The 16,725-nt window shown below is 37.5% G+C and overlaps 1 protein-coding gene across 1 annotated transcript in view; it reads right to left on the bottom strand.

Annotated features, from left to right (window-relative positions):
• LOC105813186 (hemicentin-1) overlaps positions 1 to 16,725 on the bottom strand; it is a gene marked incomplete at its 5' end in the record, with an annotated part of 108,069 nt that overhangs the window by 19,855 nt on the left and 71,489 nt on the right. The window contains 10 exons of the mRNA XM_012647828.1: positions 2,032 to 2,166; positions 2,692 to 2,811; positions 3,844 to 3,906; positions 8,659 to 8,896; positions 9,523 to 9,644; positions 10,695 to 10,832; positions 11,125 to 11,274; positions 15,292 to 15,462; positions 15,634 to 15,804; positions 16,463 to 16,633. Coding sequence (XP_012503282.1) covers positions 2,032 to 2,166; positions 2,692 to 2,811; positions 3,844 to 3,906; positions 8,659 to 8,896; positions 9,523 to 9,644; positions 10,695 to 10,832; positions 11,125 to 11,274; positions 15,292 to 15,462; positions 15,634 to 15,804; positions 16,463 to 16,633 — 1,479 coding nt within the window. The remainder of the gene's footprint in view (positions 1 to 2,031; positions 2,167 to 2,691; positions 2,812 to 3,843; positions 3,907 to 8,658; positions 8,897 to 9,522; positions 9,645 to 10,694; positions 10,833 to 11,124; positions 11,275 to 15,291; positions 15,463 to 15,633; positions 15,805 to 16,462; positions 16,634 to 16,725) is intronic.

A 16,725-nucleotide genomic window follows, 5' to 3' on the forward strand; every position in this document is an offset into this window, starting at 1 on the left:
ATATATATATATATATATATATACACAGTGGAATACTATACAACCATAAAAATGACATTATGTATTCTGCAGCAACGTGAATGGACTGGAGGCCATTATCTCAAGAGAAACACTTATCTACAGAAAGACAACTATCTCATGTTCTCACTTATAAGGGAGAGGTAAATAATGTGTACACATGGATATAAAGTGTGGAATTATGGACAATGGATACTAAGGGTGTGGGGGGGTGGATAATGAGAAATTACTTAATGACACAATGTACGTTATTCGGGTGATGGATACACTGAAAGCCCTGACTTCACCAGTATGCAATATACCCATGTAACAAAATTACACTTGTACACCCTAAATTTTTACAAATAAAAAACCCCCAAAAGCATAAAACCAAAATCCCTCCCTTAGGTCTATAGTGATCTCAAGCTCCTGCCACTTCTCTATTGTTCTATTCCAAACACTTCAAAAGAATAATCACCGTATTTAGGTTATTTACTTCCTCATGTTACATTCCAAACCTTGAGACTGCCAATGTCTCTTATTTTATACTATTTTCCATTTGAGGTTAATTTAATCTCTCAAAATCCACAATGTGTTAACTTATATAAATGCACAAATGTGATCATATACTTATAAAATATTTTTCTTAGCATGGTTTTGTTTTTTCTTCCTCTTCCTCTTTTGCTTGGCCTTCCTTTTCCCTTTTTATCCTCTTGCCCACCAAAGACAAACAATGTTAACAATCTTGATTAAACTTTATTAGTATGAATAATAACATATGTGTTCTGCATACACACACGTATCTTTACCTAAATATATAGATCCATTTCCTTTTTCTTTGGTTATTGTTTTCCAGTTACATACTATTTTCTACAAAAGTTATACATAATTTCCTGCATCTGGGTTTTCTCACAGCTGCACAACGGTTCATGGTGTAGACGTATGATGCTTCATTTAGTCTTTCTACCGCTGACGGACATTCAGTTACGGATCCACTCTTTTTGCCTTTAAGAAAATTCCTGATAGAAGCTTTCTTTATATTTGCCAAACTTGGAAGCAACCCAGATGTCTTTCACTAGGTGAATGAATAAATAAACTGTGGTACATTCACACAGTGGAATATTATTCAGTGTTAAAAAGAAATGTGTTATCGAGCCATGAAAAGACATGAGGAACCTGAAATGCACATTCCTAAGTGAAAGAAGCCAATTTGCAAAGGCCACATATGATAAGATTCCAACTATAGGACGTTCTGGAAAAGGCAAACCTATGGAGACAGTGAAACAATTAGTTGTTGCTAGAGGTTATAGGGAGGGAAGGATGAATCCATGGATCTTTAGGGTAGTGAAACTATTCTGTATTATAGATATTATAATGGTAGATATATGTCGTTATAAATTAGTGCAAACGCACAGGATGTACAACATCTAGAGGGAACTCTAATTTAAACTGCAGACTCTGTGTGGTAATGATGTCAGTGTAGGTTCATTAGTTGTAGCAAACGTACTGCTGTGGTAGGGGAGGTCGACAGTGCAGCAGGCGGTGTGTGTGTGTGTGTGGGAAGGAGTTATGTCGGAACTCTCTGTGCTTTCTGCTCAATTTTGCTGTGAAACTAAAACTGCTCTAAAAAGCAGTCTTTTAAAAAAATTCCTTCAATAAACATTCTGGTAGTCTTATGCAATGGGATTTTATGAAATAGACTCTGTTAGATCGTGCTGTGTAATCTCCTCACTCAAATGGTAACAGCCAAATGTTATTTAAAACCACTGTGCTACAAATACTTAAAATAGCTGTGGAATATTCTGTCTAAATAAGACCTTATCAAGAAGCTGACCTTACAAAACATGTAAAATGAAGTCCTGATTTAAGTTTTCCTGGGAGACTGGAGTCCCACTTGCTTCGCATCTCCTCTCTCTCTCCCTTTCATCCTGTCCCTCCCCACTGGAATTTCCAGAAAGAGTCTACTTTAAAGGATTCAACAGGGGTCTAATTCTTAGTGTCATGAATGTTAAAAAAAGGCCTCCAGTTTTATACCTTGACAACTCAGCCCATCAGAGGTTCTTCGAAAGCCAGTTCCACAGCGGACCACACAGCGATAGGATCCAATAGTATTGTCACAATCCTGACCAGTGTGGCAGGTGTGTCCACCCAAAGCACACTCGTCAATATCTGTAACAGAGGGAATCATTCAACTGAGGTCAGCCGAAAAAACCCAACCTAAGCATCTTCCGTGAAATGGGGATAAGAAAAGCAATGAATGACACTTGAAAAATAGAAGAGAGCTAGAAGGATTGGATTTTTTTTTTTGGTTGAGTCATTTCAGGTGGGTTAAATAGCTGATCAATTCATAGCAGCATGGTGTGATATCTTCATGACTGACCGATCAATTAGACGATTTATAAATTAGGTGGCTTTTAAAAAGTTACTTCTGCTTTCTGAGAGCTTGAGTGAGTCCCTCCAGGCGCCCCTGCTTTGAGAGTGCCCATGTGAAGGGAGTACATGAGCAGTGTTCCCTCTTTCTTCCTCCACCCAATGAAGACCTTTCGTGTTTGTTGTCAAGGTTTGTTGTCAAGGTTTGTTGTAAAGGGCATAGGTAGCAGGAAAAAAGGGGATTGGTCTCTCACACTTTTCCTAGGTCAAAGATCGCCTTAACCATTGCTTAGATGTGTCTGTTAGATTTCGCCATGTGAATACCTTGACAAGTTCTTCCATCCGCAGCGATGGTGAGGCCTTCTGGGCAGGAGCAGTAGTAGGTTCCCATGGCATTGTGGCAGCTATGGGAGCAGGGGTTCCCCGCTGCACATTCATCCTCATCTGAAAGAAGGAAAAAAACCCCCAATCATATGTAAAACCCCTACTCTCTAGAAGTTATTTAAAGCCAGTGAAAATAGTTGCTTACAGAGGCCAGTGATTTGAATCAAATATAGTAGAAAATGCTCTCAAGTGCCACAAAATGTAATTGCTAAATAAAAACTAATTTGGGGTCTGCAAGTTATCTCTGATGGTAAATAGATATTTCAATTATATTCTAAAACAACAACAGTGATAGCTAAAATTTATTTACCATGTACAGTGATCGAAATGCCTTCTGCCTGCCTTAACTCACTCTTCACAGTGTTCCTAGGACACAGGTGTTTTTATTACCATTCTCACTTTGCAGGATAAAATTAAAGAAATAAAGGGGTTAAGTAAGTTGCCCAAGGTTACACTGGTCGTTACTGGCAGAGCTCAGATTTGAACATGGGCGGTTTGAAAACCATCTGGGCGGTCTGAAGACTGCCTTTTAACGATTAGACTACACCGCATCACCTATCAGTGAAAGAAAAGTGCTGTGTATGCAAATTTGAGTTCCTCAAGCCATTTACGTAGCTGTTTACTTATTTGTGCCTCTATTATACTGGTCCTTCAACTAATCATTAGTCCTAGGTCCGCGGTCCTGCCCTATCCTCTGAGCAACTCTAGGGTCAGGTGACTTAGTATTGGATTATTGCTATCTCACACCCATTGCAACCAAGCCACCAGATGGAATTCAATGTTGTCTCTTTGTTCACTCCATCTCTGCACTTGGTCACTATCTCTGACACAGTTGACTGTGGCCAAATTGAAAGAGCATGGGCTTTGTGATCTAATTTAAATTCAGATCTAGCTCTGCCACCTGATGCTGAGTGATTTTAGACAGTTTATTTAACTTCTCTACATCTCAATTTCCTCAGCTGTCAAATGGGATGATTACAGGACTGTCGCGAGGATTAAATTCCTAGTAAAAGGGCGACAGATGTCCACTGAATGATATCCATTATGATAGTTTTATAAATATAGAAATGCTTTATTTGTTCCTGTACTTACCAGCACAAAAAGGTCCAACTGAGTCTAAGGCGAACCCAGGGGGGCACTGATTACTGCGATCTCCTACCACAGAGAGGAAAGCAAAGTTAACTGGCTTATTAGTGTATTAGCACTAGTTTAGTTCTATTGCAATCTTCCCTGGGAAGATATGCCAAAGTTGAAAAAGATGAGACATATAATGCAAAAATGCAGTAGGCAAGAATGGAAAACTTCCTGTCTCTCAACCAAGGACTGAAGGAATCCTAGCCTAGAGATTATTGGTAAGCTGCCACTGGAAACAGATTTTCTGTGTAAGTTGTTTACATCAATCAAAAGAAAATTAAATAAAATTATTCTGTGATAACTAAAAAGAGTCCAAGATAAATGTGCATGCCAGGCATAGCCACAGGCAAAGTCCTCTTCTTCCAGCCATTACTACTCTGTTTTATTCTAGTAGGGGGAATGCTGTTTTCAAGCAACGTAAAATAATTTGTTCCGGTTAAAAATAGAAACTCTATGAAGAAACCTCCTCCTTTTGTGGATCTCCTCCATTTGCAATGTTGAGCATTTCCGTCAAAATCCCTCATGTGTGACTGAGTGTCTTCCCTTTCCACACAGTCGATGCAAAGGGAAACATAGGCATCTTGTGATAAAACAGATTTAAATTAGATGTCAGGAAAAAACACACTAACAAGAACAGGTTAGGATGCTCTTTCCTGAGTGCTCCTAGTCTTCCTGGGCGTGCCAGGGAGCGGGCACAGATGGGACAGACATGTCCAGGGCATATTGCGAAACGATCATTGCGTGGTTACTGTGTGTCACCCAGGGTACTGTGAGCTTCGTGTGTTTTATTTCATTTAAACTTCACAACTGCCTAATCTCCTGGTACCCAATTTTCAGACACGGAATTTGAGACTGAGGTTATATTATATAAGTCGCCTATGGTCAAAGAGCTAATATGTGCTGGAGCAAGATTTAGATGCAAATCTGTTTGACTTTCAGCCATGGAACTCAATGCAACTCAGGCAGTGATTATAATTTACGTCCCATTTAGTCATTTGTTCATACATTCCTTAATCCAAACAGTAGCTTGTTTGGGGCGCTCTGTTGGGGATACAACCGTGAAAAAAACATGTCTTATAAACATGATAAAGTTATTATCTAATAGTAGCTTTAGATTTTTGGTGGCATTTAGGACGTTTTTTTGGAGATGCTTTGGTTGTCATGATGATAACAGGACTATTAAAATTTAGTGATGGGGCAGACCCTGGGGCAGGTTTTACAACGTTGCAATGTGTGAGACAGTCCTGCAAGATGATTTGTCCCGTGCCCGGCAAGACTTTCATGAAAGTAAGATAGCCGTACTTATCTAAGCTTGAACCTGTCTGCCATGCATTAAACATTTTTCACATGATTTAAGTATACAGTGAACTTCCCAGGAGTGCAGCTGTCATATAAATTCATAGCCGATTCTACTTTGTTTTATTTAGGATATTACTAAGAGTTGCTTGATGTTTCAAAAAAAATCGCAGTGGGATTCTATATGTATGTTCATGCGTATGACTACTTCTCTCTGTCCAAAGATTTTTATATTAAAATCTATATTTTTATTATGAATTCTTTTCCTTTTATTTTTTAATATTAAAGTTAAAGTGTGTTCTTTTGAATTATATTAGTTACGATTTTCCTTTCAAGATAGAAGGCAATCCAAAATATTTGTTTATGTTATAATAATGTATGGTAATAGTAGACACTTTAAAAAGTATAAAATAAAATTCCCTATAATCTTGTCACTTTTAACAAGCTACTTCTGGGATTTTGATGTTTTTCCTTCCAGTCATTTTTACATACTTAAAAATTAAGTTGATATAAAGACTAATAATTGCCAAATTCTACTAATCATAAAAATCAGTTGGAAAGCTCGTTAAAAATATAGATCCCTTGGTCCCATTCTTATAAAAAATGGCAAGAAAAACATCAAGGAATCTGTGCTTCTAAGCAGTGTAAAGATTTCCTTATAATCACTCAGGCGTGTGTGACCCAGGTTTGGATCACACTGTACACTGCTCTTCAATTATTGTCACGAACATTCTCCTTTGTCACTTGTTTACAGTTACATTGTCAGTTGTTCTGGGTATTGAACAGTGTCTAGTACACTGTAGGAACTCAACAAATGCTTATTAAAATGAATGAATAAAATAGAATAAATATTTCTAAAAAATTATTTCAACGGTTGTTTTAAGAATTTATCATATAGCTGTGCCATAATTTACCTATTTATTTTCTACTTCATGGACATGTATTAATTATTTTCCTATTATAAATAGCACTGGATGAAATTTTCTGACCGTCCATCTTTGACTCTTTCTGTGATTTTCTTCGAACAGACTCCTAGGATAACTGAAAAGATTTAAACATTTGAAAAGCTACTGATACATCCCACCTTCCAGAGATGTTGAATCAATTCACACCCCTGCCAGCAGTGTAGAAGGGTGTTCAATTCCCACCATCTCTTTAATACCAGTCAGTCATCACACTTGTTAATCTCTGAAAATGATATTTAAAAAATGATACCTCACTGTTTCACCTCAAATTTCTTTGCTGATTAATGAGGGTAAACATTTTCTTCAGATTTATTTGTCATTATGACTTATTTTTTTGTGAATTTCCTTTATGTATTTTTCTATTAAGGATATTTGCCTCTTTCTTAATGATTTTTAAGAGCCTTGTAAATATCAAGGTTAATCATAGTTGTCAATAATATGTGATGCAAATATTTCTTCTTTGTGCATATTTTGCCTTCTCATTTTGCTTTTTTATACTCCCATGAAGAAGTTTTAAAAAATTTATTCATAGTTAAATTTATCTCTTCCTTTATAGTTTCTGGTATCTTCTGATTAATTTGTAAAATATAAATATACTTTATATTTTAAAAAAATCCATTTCATTTTAAAGAATAAAATTTTTTAAATGAGATTGATTTATATTTGTGAGTTGTCTTGACCACTAGTTAGTTTCCAAAAACCAATGTCCAGACCAGATATATTAGAATCATTTAGGGTCTGTGTTAAAAATACAGAGTCCTGGGCCCTTGGTTTAGAGACTTGATAAACCAAAACTCTTTGTGCCTAGGAATCTGAACTTTCATCAAGCTCGCTAGATGATTCTAATTGCACTGCAACCATACATAGCTCTAAGTCTAGACCCAACATAAAAGAGAATTTCCTGGTTAAATTACTAAGAATGCAAGCTTGCCCTCTGGTGGTCACTCAAATGGCAGGTACACAATTCTTACAATTCACAAGGACAATGTCCACAACAAATGGCACATATATCAGATGTAATTCATAGAGTCACAGTATCCAAGAATACTAAGGGGCCTTAAAGGTCTTACAGTGTGTTTCCTTATATTGTGGGACCCAGATCCCTCAACAGCACACCCAGAGATGCCACAAAGACCTTCGAGCAGTTTCAGGCTTAGAAGATTTACATGATTGGGTCGAGAGGGTACAAGACTTTTCAAAAATCATTTTAATTCTTTTAGTCCCAGATGGTATAAATTCATTTATAACCAATGTCTTGTGCCGAGTTACCTGTTTTTAGAGTACTGAAAAAAGTAGAAATAGAAGTTAGATTTGAAAAGCAGGCATAATTGGGAAGAGAAAATATAACTCTTCATTCCAATAGCCTTTTCTTTTGTCCAGGTGGCCTGAACATGCACGACAATAATAAAACGAGGTGGTGGTGGAGATGATGTGGGTGGAGGAGATGGGGAGACTCTGGACCTCACTGGCTATGAGACTTTATAAATCTGTGATTATCTCAAAAAATGTGTACTCACACTCCCAGATTTAAAATTTGATGAAGCAGTTCTGATACATGTTGAAGAAGAAAATGGTCATATGCACAATGATGAAAACAAGAGTGAACACTATAAACGAATGTTTAGTTTATCTGCTAAGCATGTTAGAACAAAATGGTGATGTTTAAAATATACTTGGGTCTATGATAGGAAAGCGAGCACATAGCAAAACACACATATTCACAAGGTCAATGTGAATCCTTTTAAATGTACTCATGGAAGCCTAGAGTTCAAAGCTAAAGTCATGCAAACACTGAATGTCTACAGCATAAATACATGCCAGTATCTCCCAACATCAAAACCCCACAGAATAAAGAATGCTAATTGCTGTGGTGGCGCTTATGACTGAAAAGGAAGTCTCAGAGAATAGACACACCAAAGAACTCACACAGCAAAGGGGGACTGTTTAGATCAAGGGATGGAGAATGATGCTTGGGAAATGGAAAGCAGTTCAACAATTATAATTTGCAGGAACAAGAAATGACAGTTGGAATCCTGATTATTGCTGCACAGCTTTTAAAAGCTACTTTGAAAATATGAAAACTTTTTTTTTTTTTTTTACTATTTTAGGCTAAGATATGTCTTTACATTATCTTTCAGGAATTTAAAAAATTCTTTGACAAATGACAAGATTAAGAACAACAACAAATGGACTTTATTACTCAAAGAAAAATCTTTCAGACATTATATAGTTTTAACTCTTTCTGTATATATGGAATAGAAAAATAACTCTACTATGTAGTATGAAGATGCATATTAGTAAATTAATTGTGCTACAACTCCAATTTGGTTGGCTTTACCACAGGGATTTACCTACAACAAAACAGACAACACATGAAAAACCTTATATTATTATGTTAGGTCTAGGCCTTCATATCCTTATTTTTTGAATGGCATCAATGCAATTTTTATTTTTACTCTTTTAGAAAGGACTGGATGCCATAAAGATTAGGACTTTCCTTTAATAAAATTACCTTTGGAAATTGAAGCATGGATTTTAAAACCCAATGTCTCTTCTAACTGGTTATAGTCAGATTCTACAGAGGACGCATGAAGTGTTTCTACCAAGAAAGGCATTCTTCCCCGAGCATGATCATAAAAAATGGTGTGGTTCCAAGTGTACGGGACGCTGATGCCATCAATGGTGAACAGACGGGTTGAGTAGGCATACAGCCGCCCAGGACCTGTTTGAATGTAGTCCTCTGTGTAATCCTAAGGAGAATATGGATTCGAAGATCAACATGGCTCATAGCATTTTCTTTTTTCTTGAGAGTATATGAGATGCAGAAAGAGAGGGGGAAAAGGCTTAGCGGCCAAAAATACTTAATTCTAAATAAAATTGTAATTGTACAGTCATGTTTAGGAAATAATTTGAAGTTTGAACCTTTTAATTGTAACTGAATTAGTTTCATAATTTTACTGTCATAAATTTCAGTTTAATAAGAGACTCAAAGTTGTAAGTAGAGGATAAAGGAAGATGTGAAAAGGTGATTGTTATTCTTTAATTTCTGACATACTTTTGTGGATGATACACAAAATCTTTTTATGCAAAAATTTGTATTCTCTTTGTCTGAAGGAAATTAAACAAATGGCTTAAATCAACACAGCAGTGACCTTGGTCCTGAAAAGCAGGGTAATAAAACCACTAAGAGAATCTTGTTTCTGAAGATTTTTAAACAAAGACCAGATAATCATTTATAACCTAGATTTAGGCATTTACTCTCCAAAATCAACAAGGGAAAATACACAGGTTCTCTGCGTTCTTTCTATGGATCTTTGACTCACAATCTTATCATTACTCTAATGAACAGTGCAGAGAAATTATCTGGGCATTTTACCTTCACAGTGACTTCAGCAGGTGACTGAAGCTGCAGCACATGGCCACTCACAACAATATCTAGCAACAAAGCTCCATCAGAATCCAAGCCCCGGGCAACATGAGTCATCCGCAAAATCTCTCCTGGGAATTACAAGGCATTCATTTCGACAGCAAAGAGTATATGATTTGTGTAAGCACAGAGCAGATTTACCTCACATACCAGTTCAGCTATGTTATTTTAGTTTAAACTTGAATGAGCATAGATGATAAGAGAATTAAATTAGCACTTAACCTCCCAATTAAAGAATTAGGCTTACTGAATGAAGTTTCTTCTAAAATTTCTTTTTGTGTGGCAAAAATGTAGCATGTGATTATGTGAAGAATTCCATACTTTCAACTCACAAGAAATAACAAGGCAGCTCTACAAAAATGCATTGAGAATGGAGGAACAGCTTCATCAGGCAGACTGGCAATGACCACAGGCCTGGCCACAGGACTTTGTTCTTTCTGATGCTTCAAAGAAAAGTATTAATAGCAAAAGGGCATCTCAGTAAGTGGATAACATGAAAAGACCCAACTTGTCTTCTTGGTGACTAATGCTGTTTAAGGATACGCCTTCCCTTAACACCTCTTTCTTAAATGTAACTGCCACTGAGGGTGACCAACTTTGAAGAGGCTTGAAATGGAGCTCTATAAACACCTGTATGTACCGTGAAGGAGCATGAATAGCTCGCACATACTACTTAAGACTATGGATAAGTGAAAAACTTTTAGATTTCCTTGTTTTTATTTCCATCTTTTTTATAAAGATTTGCTGTAAGTTACCCTAATTGAATCTCAAATTAAAGGCAAAAGTCTTTAATTAATAACAATGACTTATTTTCCTTCTTTGGCCTTTAAAACCCCCTCTAAAGATTTAAAGAGAAAAGATATAGAAAAGAGGAGAAAAAACTTTTGGACTATAAAAATTACTGTACTGCCTGAGAACACATGGTCTCTTATGACCTCATGTCAGTGCAAGTTTACAGGAAAATATGAAATTGCTTTTATATCATTTATGATAAGATTGCATCAAAAACTTTGTAATTATTCTCTGTGGGAACCTATAACATATTTTTCTTAACCTCCAATCTTTATGGCAATCATATTTTTAAAAATAATAATAGAATATGAAGTTCAGCTGACACTAACCAGTTGCAAATTCTACTTGGGTTTCTCTTTTGAAGACTGCATTGGTGAGGGTAAAGCCATTGACTGCTTCTCCTATTTCCTTTGCTGTTGTCCAATAAATGGGATTTAAAATAGAAACTATCTTTTTCATTGCTGAACCTAAAGAAAAAAGGATAAATAGGTGACAAAGCAAAATATTTACAATCTTTTATTATTGTTTTCATAGCATGTTCTTCACAAGGATGAATTCTATAATGTTGAAGAACACAAAAAAATACCCATACCTAATGTATCCTCAAGAGCTTACCATTAGAAGAGAACTAAGTACTACTATATCGATGATTTAGTAATAGCATCCTCTAGAAACTTTAAGGGGAAGTAATAAGATAAAGAATGATATGTAAAATTTTAAAAGGAGGCTTATGAACAACTTTTATAAGCAGACACTTACCAAGAGTGCGCGGTACATTAGTAATTTTGGCATGTATTACTCTAGTATCAGAGTTAGGGCTATCTGTTACTGTGGCATTAAGAAAAGCAATTCCAAATTCAACATCATTAATATTTCCAATAACACTTCCTCTGGCTCGCTGGGGCCCACCTATTGGGAAAAGAAAAAACATTCCTGGATAAGGAAGCAATTCCATCAACATTACATGAGAGTAAAGAAGGCCAGTATTCAGAGATGCTACAAATCTTTTCTCAAATATCAAAAAGGTCATATGACATCGGAATTTAAAAGTGAAATAAATAAGCTTTTAAAGCATTTGACTTTCATGTAACACCCATCATCCCCCATAAATCTAGGATCCTTCCAATCTATGTTCATCATAATATTAATTTACAAGCCAAAGAATACAATCAGCGTCCAGTCCCAAAACTAAAATAAAGTATGTGTCTGTTGGTGGTGATGAAATGATGACATGAGAATATAGTGATCATGTCATGCACAACAGTAAACACTTAATATGCCTTAACTCTTTTAATTCTATTAACAATTCTATGAGATGGTTTTAAATAGCTATAGTCTGCAGATTAGGAAAATAAAGTTCATAGAAATCAAGCAATTTTCCCATCATTACATATCTAGAATGTGGTGCAATGATTTGAACACGGATCTTCTTGGCATCAAAGCCGATGTTCCTCTATTTATTGCTTCCTTCATGAGAGCACAAAGAGAAAGACGAGGGCTCACCAGCAAAACAGCCTCTAAGCCTTGTTACATAGGTCACTGCCAAAATAAATGTGGACTATCTGAGGGACACTGTTTAGACTTACGCTTTAGATCAAAGGTTTATCAAGTTCTTCATGTTGCATACACATTGAAAAATGCTGAACTTGAGAAAAATTTGAGAAAGATATTATACTTTTGGCAGTGCTGTAAAATTCACACCAAGACAACTTGGTTGAAAAACAATTATACCATCTAGGAGATGGACATGCTTGAAGCTCTGACTCAGGTGGGGCAAGGGCAATACATGTAACTTAACCATTTGTACCCCTGTAATATGCTGAAATAACAAAAAATAAAAAATAAAAAAAATAAAACCTTCAGAATGACAAAAAAACAATTATAAATTAAAAAGAAATGTCTTTACAGTAATTTCATCCCTTCTTTTTATGAAAACAAAATTATTGGTTACTAGTACAGAATAGGTGGTTAATGAATGTTTTAAAATTAATTTCATGCTTTGACAAGAGGGGCAACATATTGGGAAGAAGCTGATAGTGAAATTTATACACATTCATTATCTGATATCTTTTAATATATTTTAAAGCAATGACTAGGTAGTTCAGATACTGTCCTCATATACAGGCATATCTCATTTTATTGTACTGCACTTTATCGCACTTCATAGATGCTGCAGTTTCTACAAATTGAAGATTTGTGGCAACCCTCTGACGAGCAAGTCTCCTGGCATCACTTTTCCATCAGCATACGCTCACTTTGTCTCTGTGTCACATTTTGGTTAATCTTGCAGTATTTCAAACTTTTTCATTATTACTTATCTGTTACGGCGATCTGTGATCAGTGATCTTTGTTGTTACATTGTAATTGTTTTGGGGCACTGCGAATTCGAGTTAGAAATGATTAAGCTTAGTAAGGAAGATGTGTTGAAAGCTGAGATAGGCCCAAACTAGGCTTCTTGCACCACTTAGCCAAGTTGTGACTGCAAAAGAAGGGTTCTTGAAGAAAATTAAAAGTGCTACTCCAGTAAACACACAAACGCTAAGAAAGTGAAATAGCCTTATTATTGATACAGAGAAAATTTTAGCAGTCTGGACAGAAAATCAAACCAGCCACAAAGCCCAAACCCAAAGCCCAATCCAGAGAAAGACCCGAACTCTCTTTAATTCTATGAAGGCTGAAAGAGGAGAGGAAGCTGTAGCAGGAAAAAGGTTGTTGGTTTATGAGGTTTAAGGGAAGAAACTATCTCCATAACACAAAAGCGCAAGGTGAAGCAGCAACTGCTGATGGAGAAGCTGCAGCAAGTTATCCAGAATATCTAGCTAAGAAATTGATGAAGGTGGCTACCATAATCCATGGATTTTCAATGTAGACAAAACAGCCTTATTTTAGAAGATGATGCCATCTAAGACTGTCATAGATAGAGAGGAGAAGTCAATGCCTGGCTTCCAAGCTTCAAAAAACAAACTGACTCTCTTATTAAGGGCTAATTCAGTCACCAGCTACATTAGCCCCTGCATTAAGTTGAGGCCAATGGTCATTTACCATTCCAAGAATTCTAGGACCCTTAAGAATTACGCTAAATCTACTTTGCGCTCTATAAATGAAACAACAAAGTTTGAATGACAGCACATATGTTTACAGCATGGTTTACTGAATATTTTAAACATACTGCCGAGATCTGCTGCTCAGGGGAAAAGATTCCTTTCAAAACATTACTTCTTATTGACAATGCACCTAGACACCCAAGAGCTCTAATGGAGATATGCAGTACAAGGAGATTAGTGTTGTTTTCATGCCTGCTAACACAACATCCATTCTGCAGCCCAGGGATCGAGGAGCAATTTTGACTTTCAAGTCTTATTATTTGAGAACTACACTGAGAAATAAGGGACAGCTGCCATACATAGGAATTCCTCTGATGGATCTGGGGAAAGTATATTGAAAACCTTCTGGAAAGGATTCATCACCCTTAGATGTCATTAAGAGCTTTGTGATTCATGGCAGGAGGTCAAAATATCAACTTTAAGAAGAGTTTTGGAAGAAGATGATTCCAACCCTCATGGATAACTCTGAGGGGTCCAACTCCAGTGGAGGAAGCAACCGCACAAGTTGTGGAGACAGCAAGAGAACCAGAATTGGAAGTGGAGCCTGAAGATGTGACTGAAGCGCTGCAATCCCATGATATAATCTGAATGGATGAAAAGTTGCTTTTTAAACATGAGCAAAGACAGTGGTTTCTCGAGATGGAATCTACCCCAGGTGAAGAGGCTGTGAACATTACTGAAATGACAACAAAGGATTTAGAATATTCCATAAACTTGGTAGAGCAGCCTGCAGGGTTTGAGAGGATTGACTCCAATTTGAAAGAAGTTCTACAGTGGGTGAAGGCTATCAAACAGCACTGCATGCTACAGAGAAAGCTTCCATGAAAGAAAGAGTCCCTTGATGCTGTAAACGTCATTGTTGTCTTATTCTAAGAAACTGCCACAACCGCCTCAACGTTCAGCAACCACCACCTGATCAGTCAGCAGACATCAACATCGAGGCAAGACTACACCAGCACGATTAGGACACACTAAAGGCTCAGATGATTGTTGGAATTTTTTGCAATAAAGTATTTTAAAATTAAGGTATGTACATTGTTTTTTAGACATAATGATATTGCACACTTAACTAACTACAGTATAGGGTATACACAACTTTTATATGCACTGGGAAACCAAAAAATTTGTGTGACTTGCTTTATTGCTATTGCAGTATTTGCTTTATTGAGATGGTCTGGAACCCAATCCCAATATCTTTGAGGGATGTCAAATGGGTCTTATTAGTTTTTAGGGGCTTTTTATTTCTAAAGCAACCTTAAAGCTTTGAAAAGTCTAATGGCATCTTGACACTTTAGCAGTATGAAACAGTTATTGTTGGTCTTCCTAGAGCCTTTAGAAGTCTGTCCTCTGAGGCAAGGTATTTATTATTATCCACCATTTCCTGGAACCCCAGAAAACTCCTCCTAAGGTCCGTGAGTTCTAGAATTCTGAATGTTTACATCCCTTATGATATCCAGCTGTCATGCATGACTTGGGTGATGGTACTTGAGGTCCCCCTATTCTTTCTCCCCGAACTGAACTGACCTTTATTATACTTTCCACTCTGCCTCACCCTTTTACCTGTCAAGCCTAGGACCACCATTTATAGCTGTGACAATTGTAGTCTTTCACCAGGAAGTTTGGACGGGGGCAAGCAGAGGCTAAAACCCAGCCCTGAATATTGATATAGAGCTGCACCAACTAGGGGCGAGAAAGCAAATTTTTCTAATTCCTCCTCCTAGAGTTGGCACCGTTTTGTAATTTGTGGGAGTTTTTAATAATTTGCACAAAGGCTCTAAATGTGCCAGCAATGGTCCTTCCAAAGTCCCATTTAGTTGCTTACCTGGACATGTCTGTATGTTGCATCTCGATACCTGAGTAGCGTCTCCTGGGCAGGGACGACCACCTTTAGCTGGCACTGGATCGTCGCACAGCCGCTTCCGCGTCTTTTCACCTCTTCCACAGGAGGCAGAACACTGGCTCCAACTGTGCCAGTTTCCCCAACTTCCATCCACTGTGAACAAGAGTGGAATATTCGATCAATACTAACAAATTAGTTTTAAAGTACACACTTAGGGTGCCACAGCCCGTACAATTGTCACTTTAGGTCTGAAACGATGGGGATGCTACGATGAGCACTAAATGCAATGTTTTACTCATTCTGCTGCCAGGAATCGAGGCTCACCAGGACACATGTCAGTGCTGCACCTCTGGATCTGGGAGTCTGGCCCCCCACAAGCTCTTCCTCCGTTGGAGGGACGAGGGTTGTCACACGTGCGGTACCGCCGCATCTGCCCTCCATTACATGTCCGGCTGCATGTTCCCCAGCCACTCCAAGGACTCCAGTGTCCATGGGCTACAACACAGAATCATTTGACATGAAAACAGCTCCAAAAATGAGAAGTGCTAACAATGACATTCATCCAAAAAAATATGGAAAAGCCTCTCCCCAGGAACTGAAAGGACACACACAAATCTATAAATAGGCAAATTCCAAAGGAAGACGGCTTGGCTGCTATTTTGACTAGAAACTGGGTGTATGTTCCAGTAATTGTGTGATTCCATTTAACACACATTTATTGAGTCTTAAAATATTCCAGGAGCTGGAGAGTATGAATGAGACAAGGTCTCTCTGCTTTTGATGAACCAAGGTGGTAACATTCAGGATACAGTGTAACTCACATTTCCAGACATTAAGTTGCTGCTAGGGTCCAGAAATCTAGCTTGACGACTGAATTAAGGCAGAGAGCTGCCTCCTTGCCTCCATAAAAGATTCATAAGCATCATTAAGAGTTAGAATGTAAGCGTGCTCTCATCCTTGTACTCTACTGTTGGTCCTATACTAGAGTAAGTGAACTAGGACACAGCCCCTGCCCATACGAATCAGTGACATCCATGGTATTACACAGACACGACAGCAACCATCAACATCTTGACATCCTAAGGCAAAGGGTGAAGAATGAAGTAACAGAATACTATATGGATAATGTTGACTCACTATTTCCAACACTCACTTGGACAAGGGTCACTATTGCAAAAGTCACTCTGGACGTCACTCCCTTCACATTTCCTTCCTCCATGCTGGGGGGCAGGGTCAGAGCAGTCCCTTGTTCTCTGTCTGGCACCTCCTCCACAGGACACCGTACAGGCACTCCAACTGGCCCAAGATGCCCACTTGCCATCCACTGGAGTAAGGGAAAAATGCATGTGATTTGTTACCACCTAAAAATCATCAGGTTAAATCCTGGGCATTGTTAGATTGAGTGATGTTCTTGTG

This window comes from Propithecus coquereli, unplaced genomic scaffold (genome assembly GCF_000956105.1).
Source record: "Propithecus coquereli isolate 6110/MARCELLA unplaced genomic scaffold, Pcoq_1.0 Scaffold270, whole genome shotgun sequence".
Classification (NCBI taxonomy): domain Eukaryota; kingdom Metazoa; phylum Chordata; class Mammalia; order Primates; family Indriidae; genus Propithecus; species Propithecus coquereli.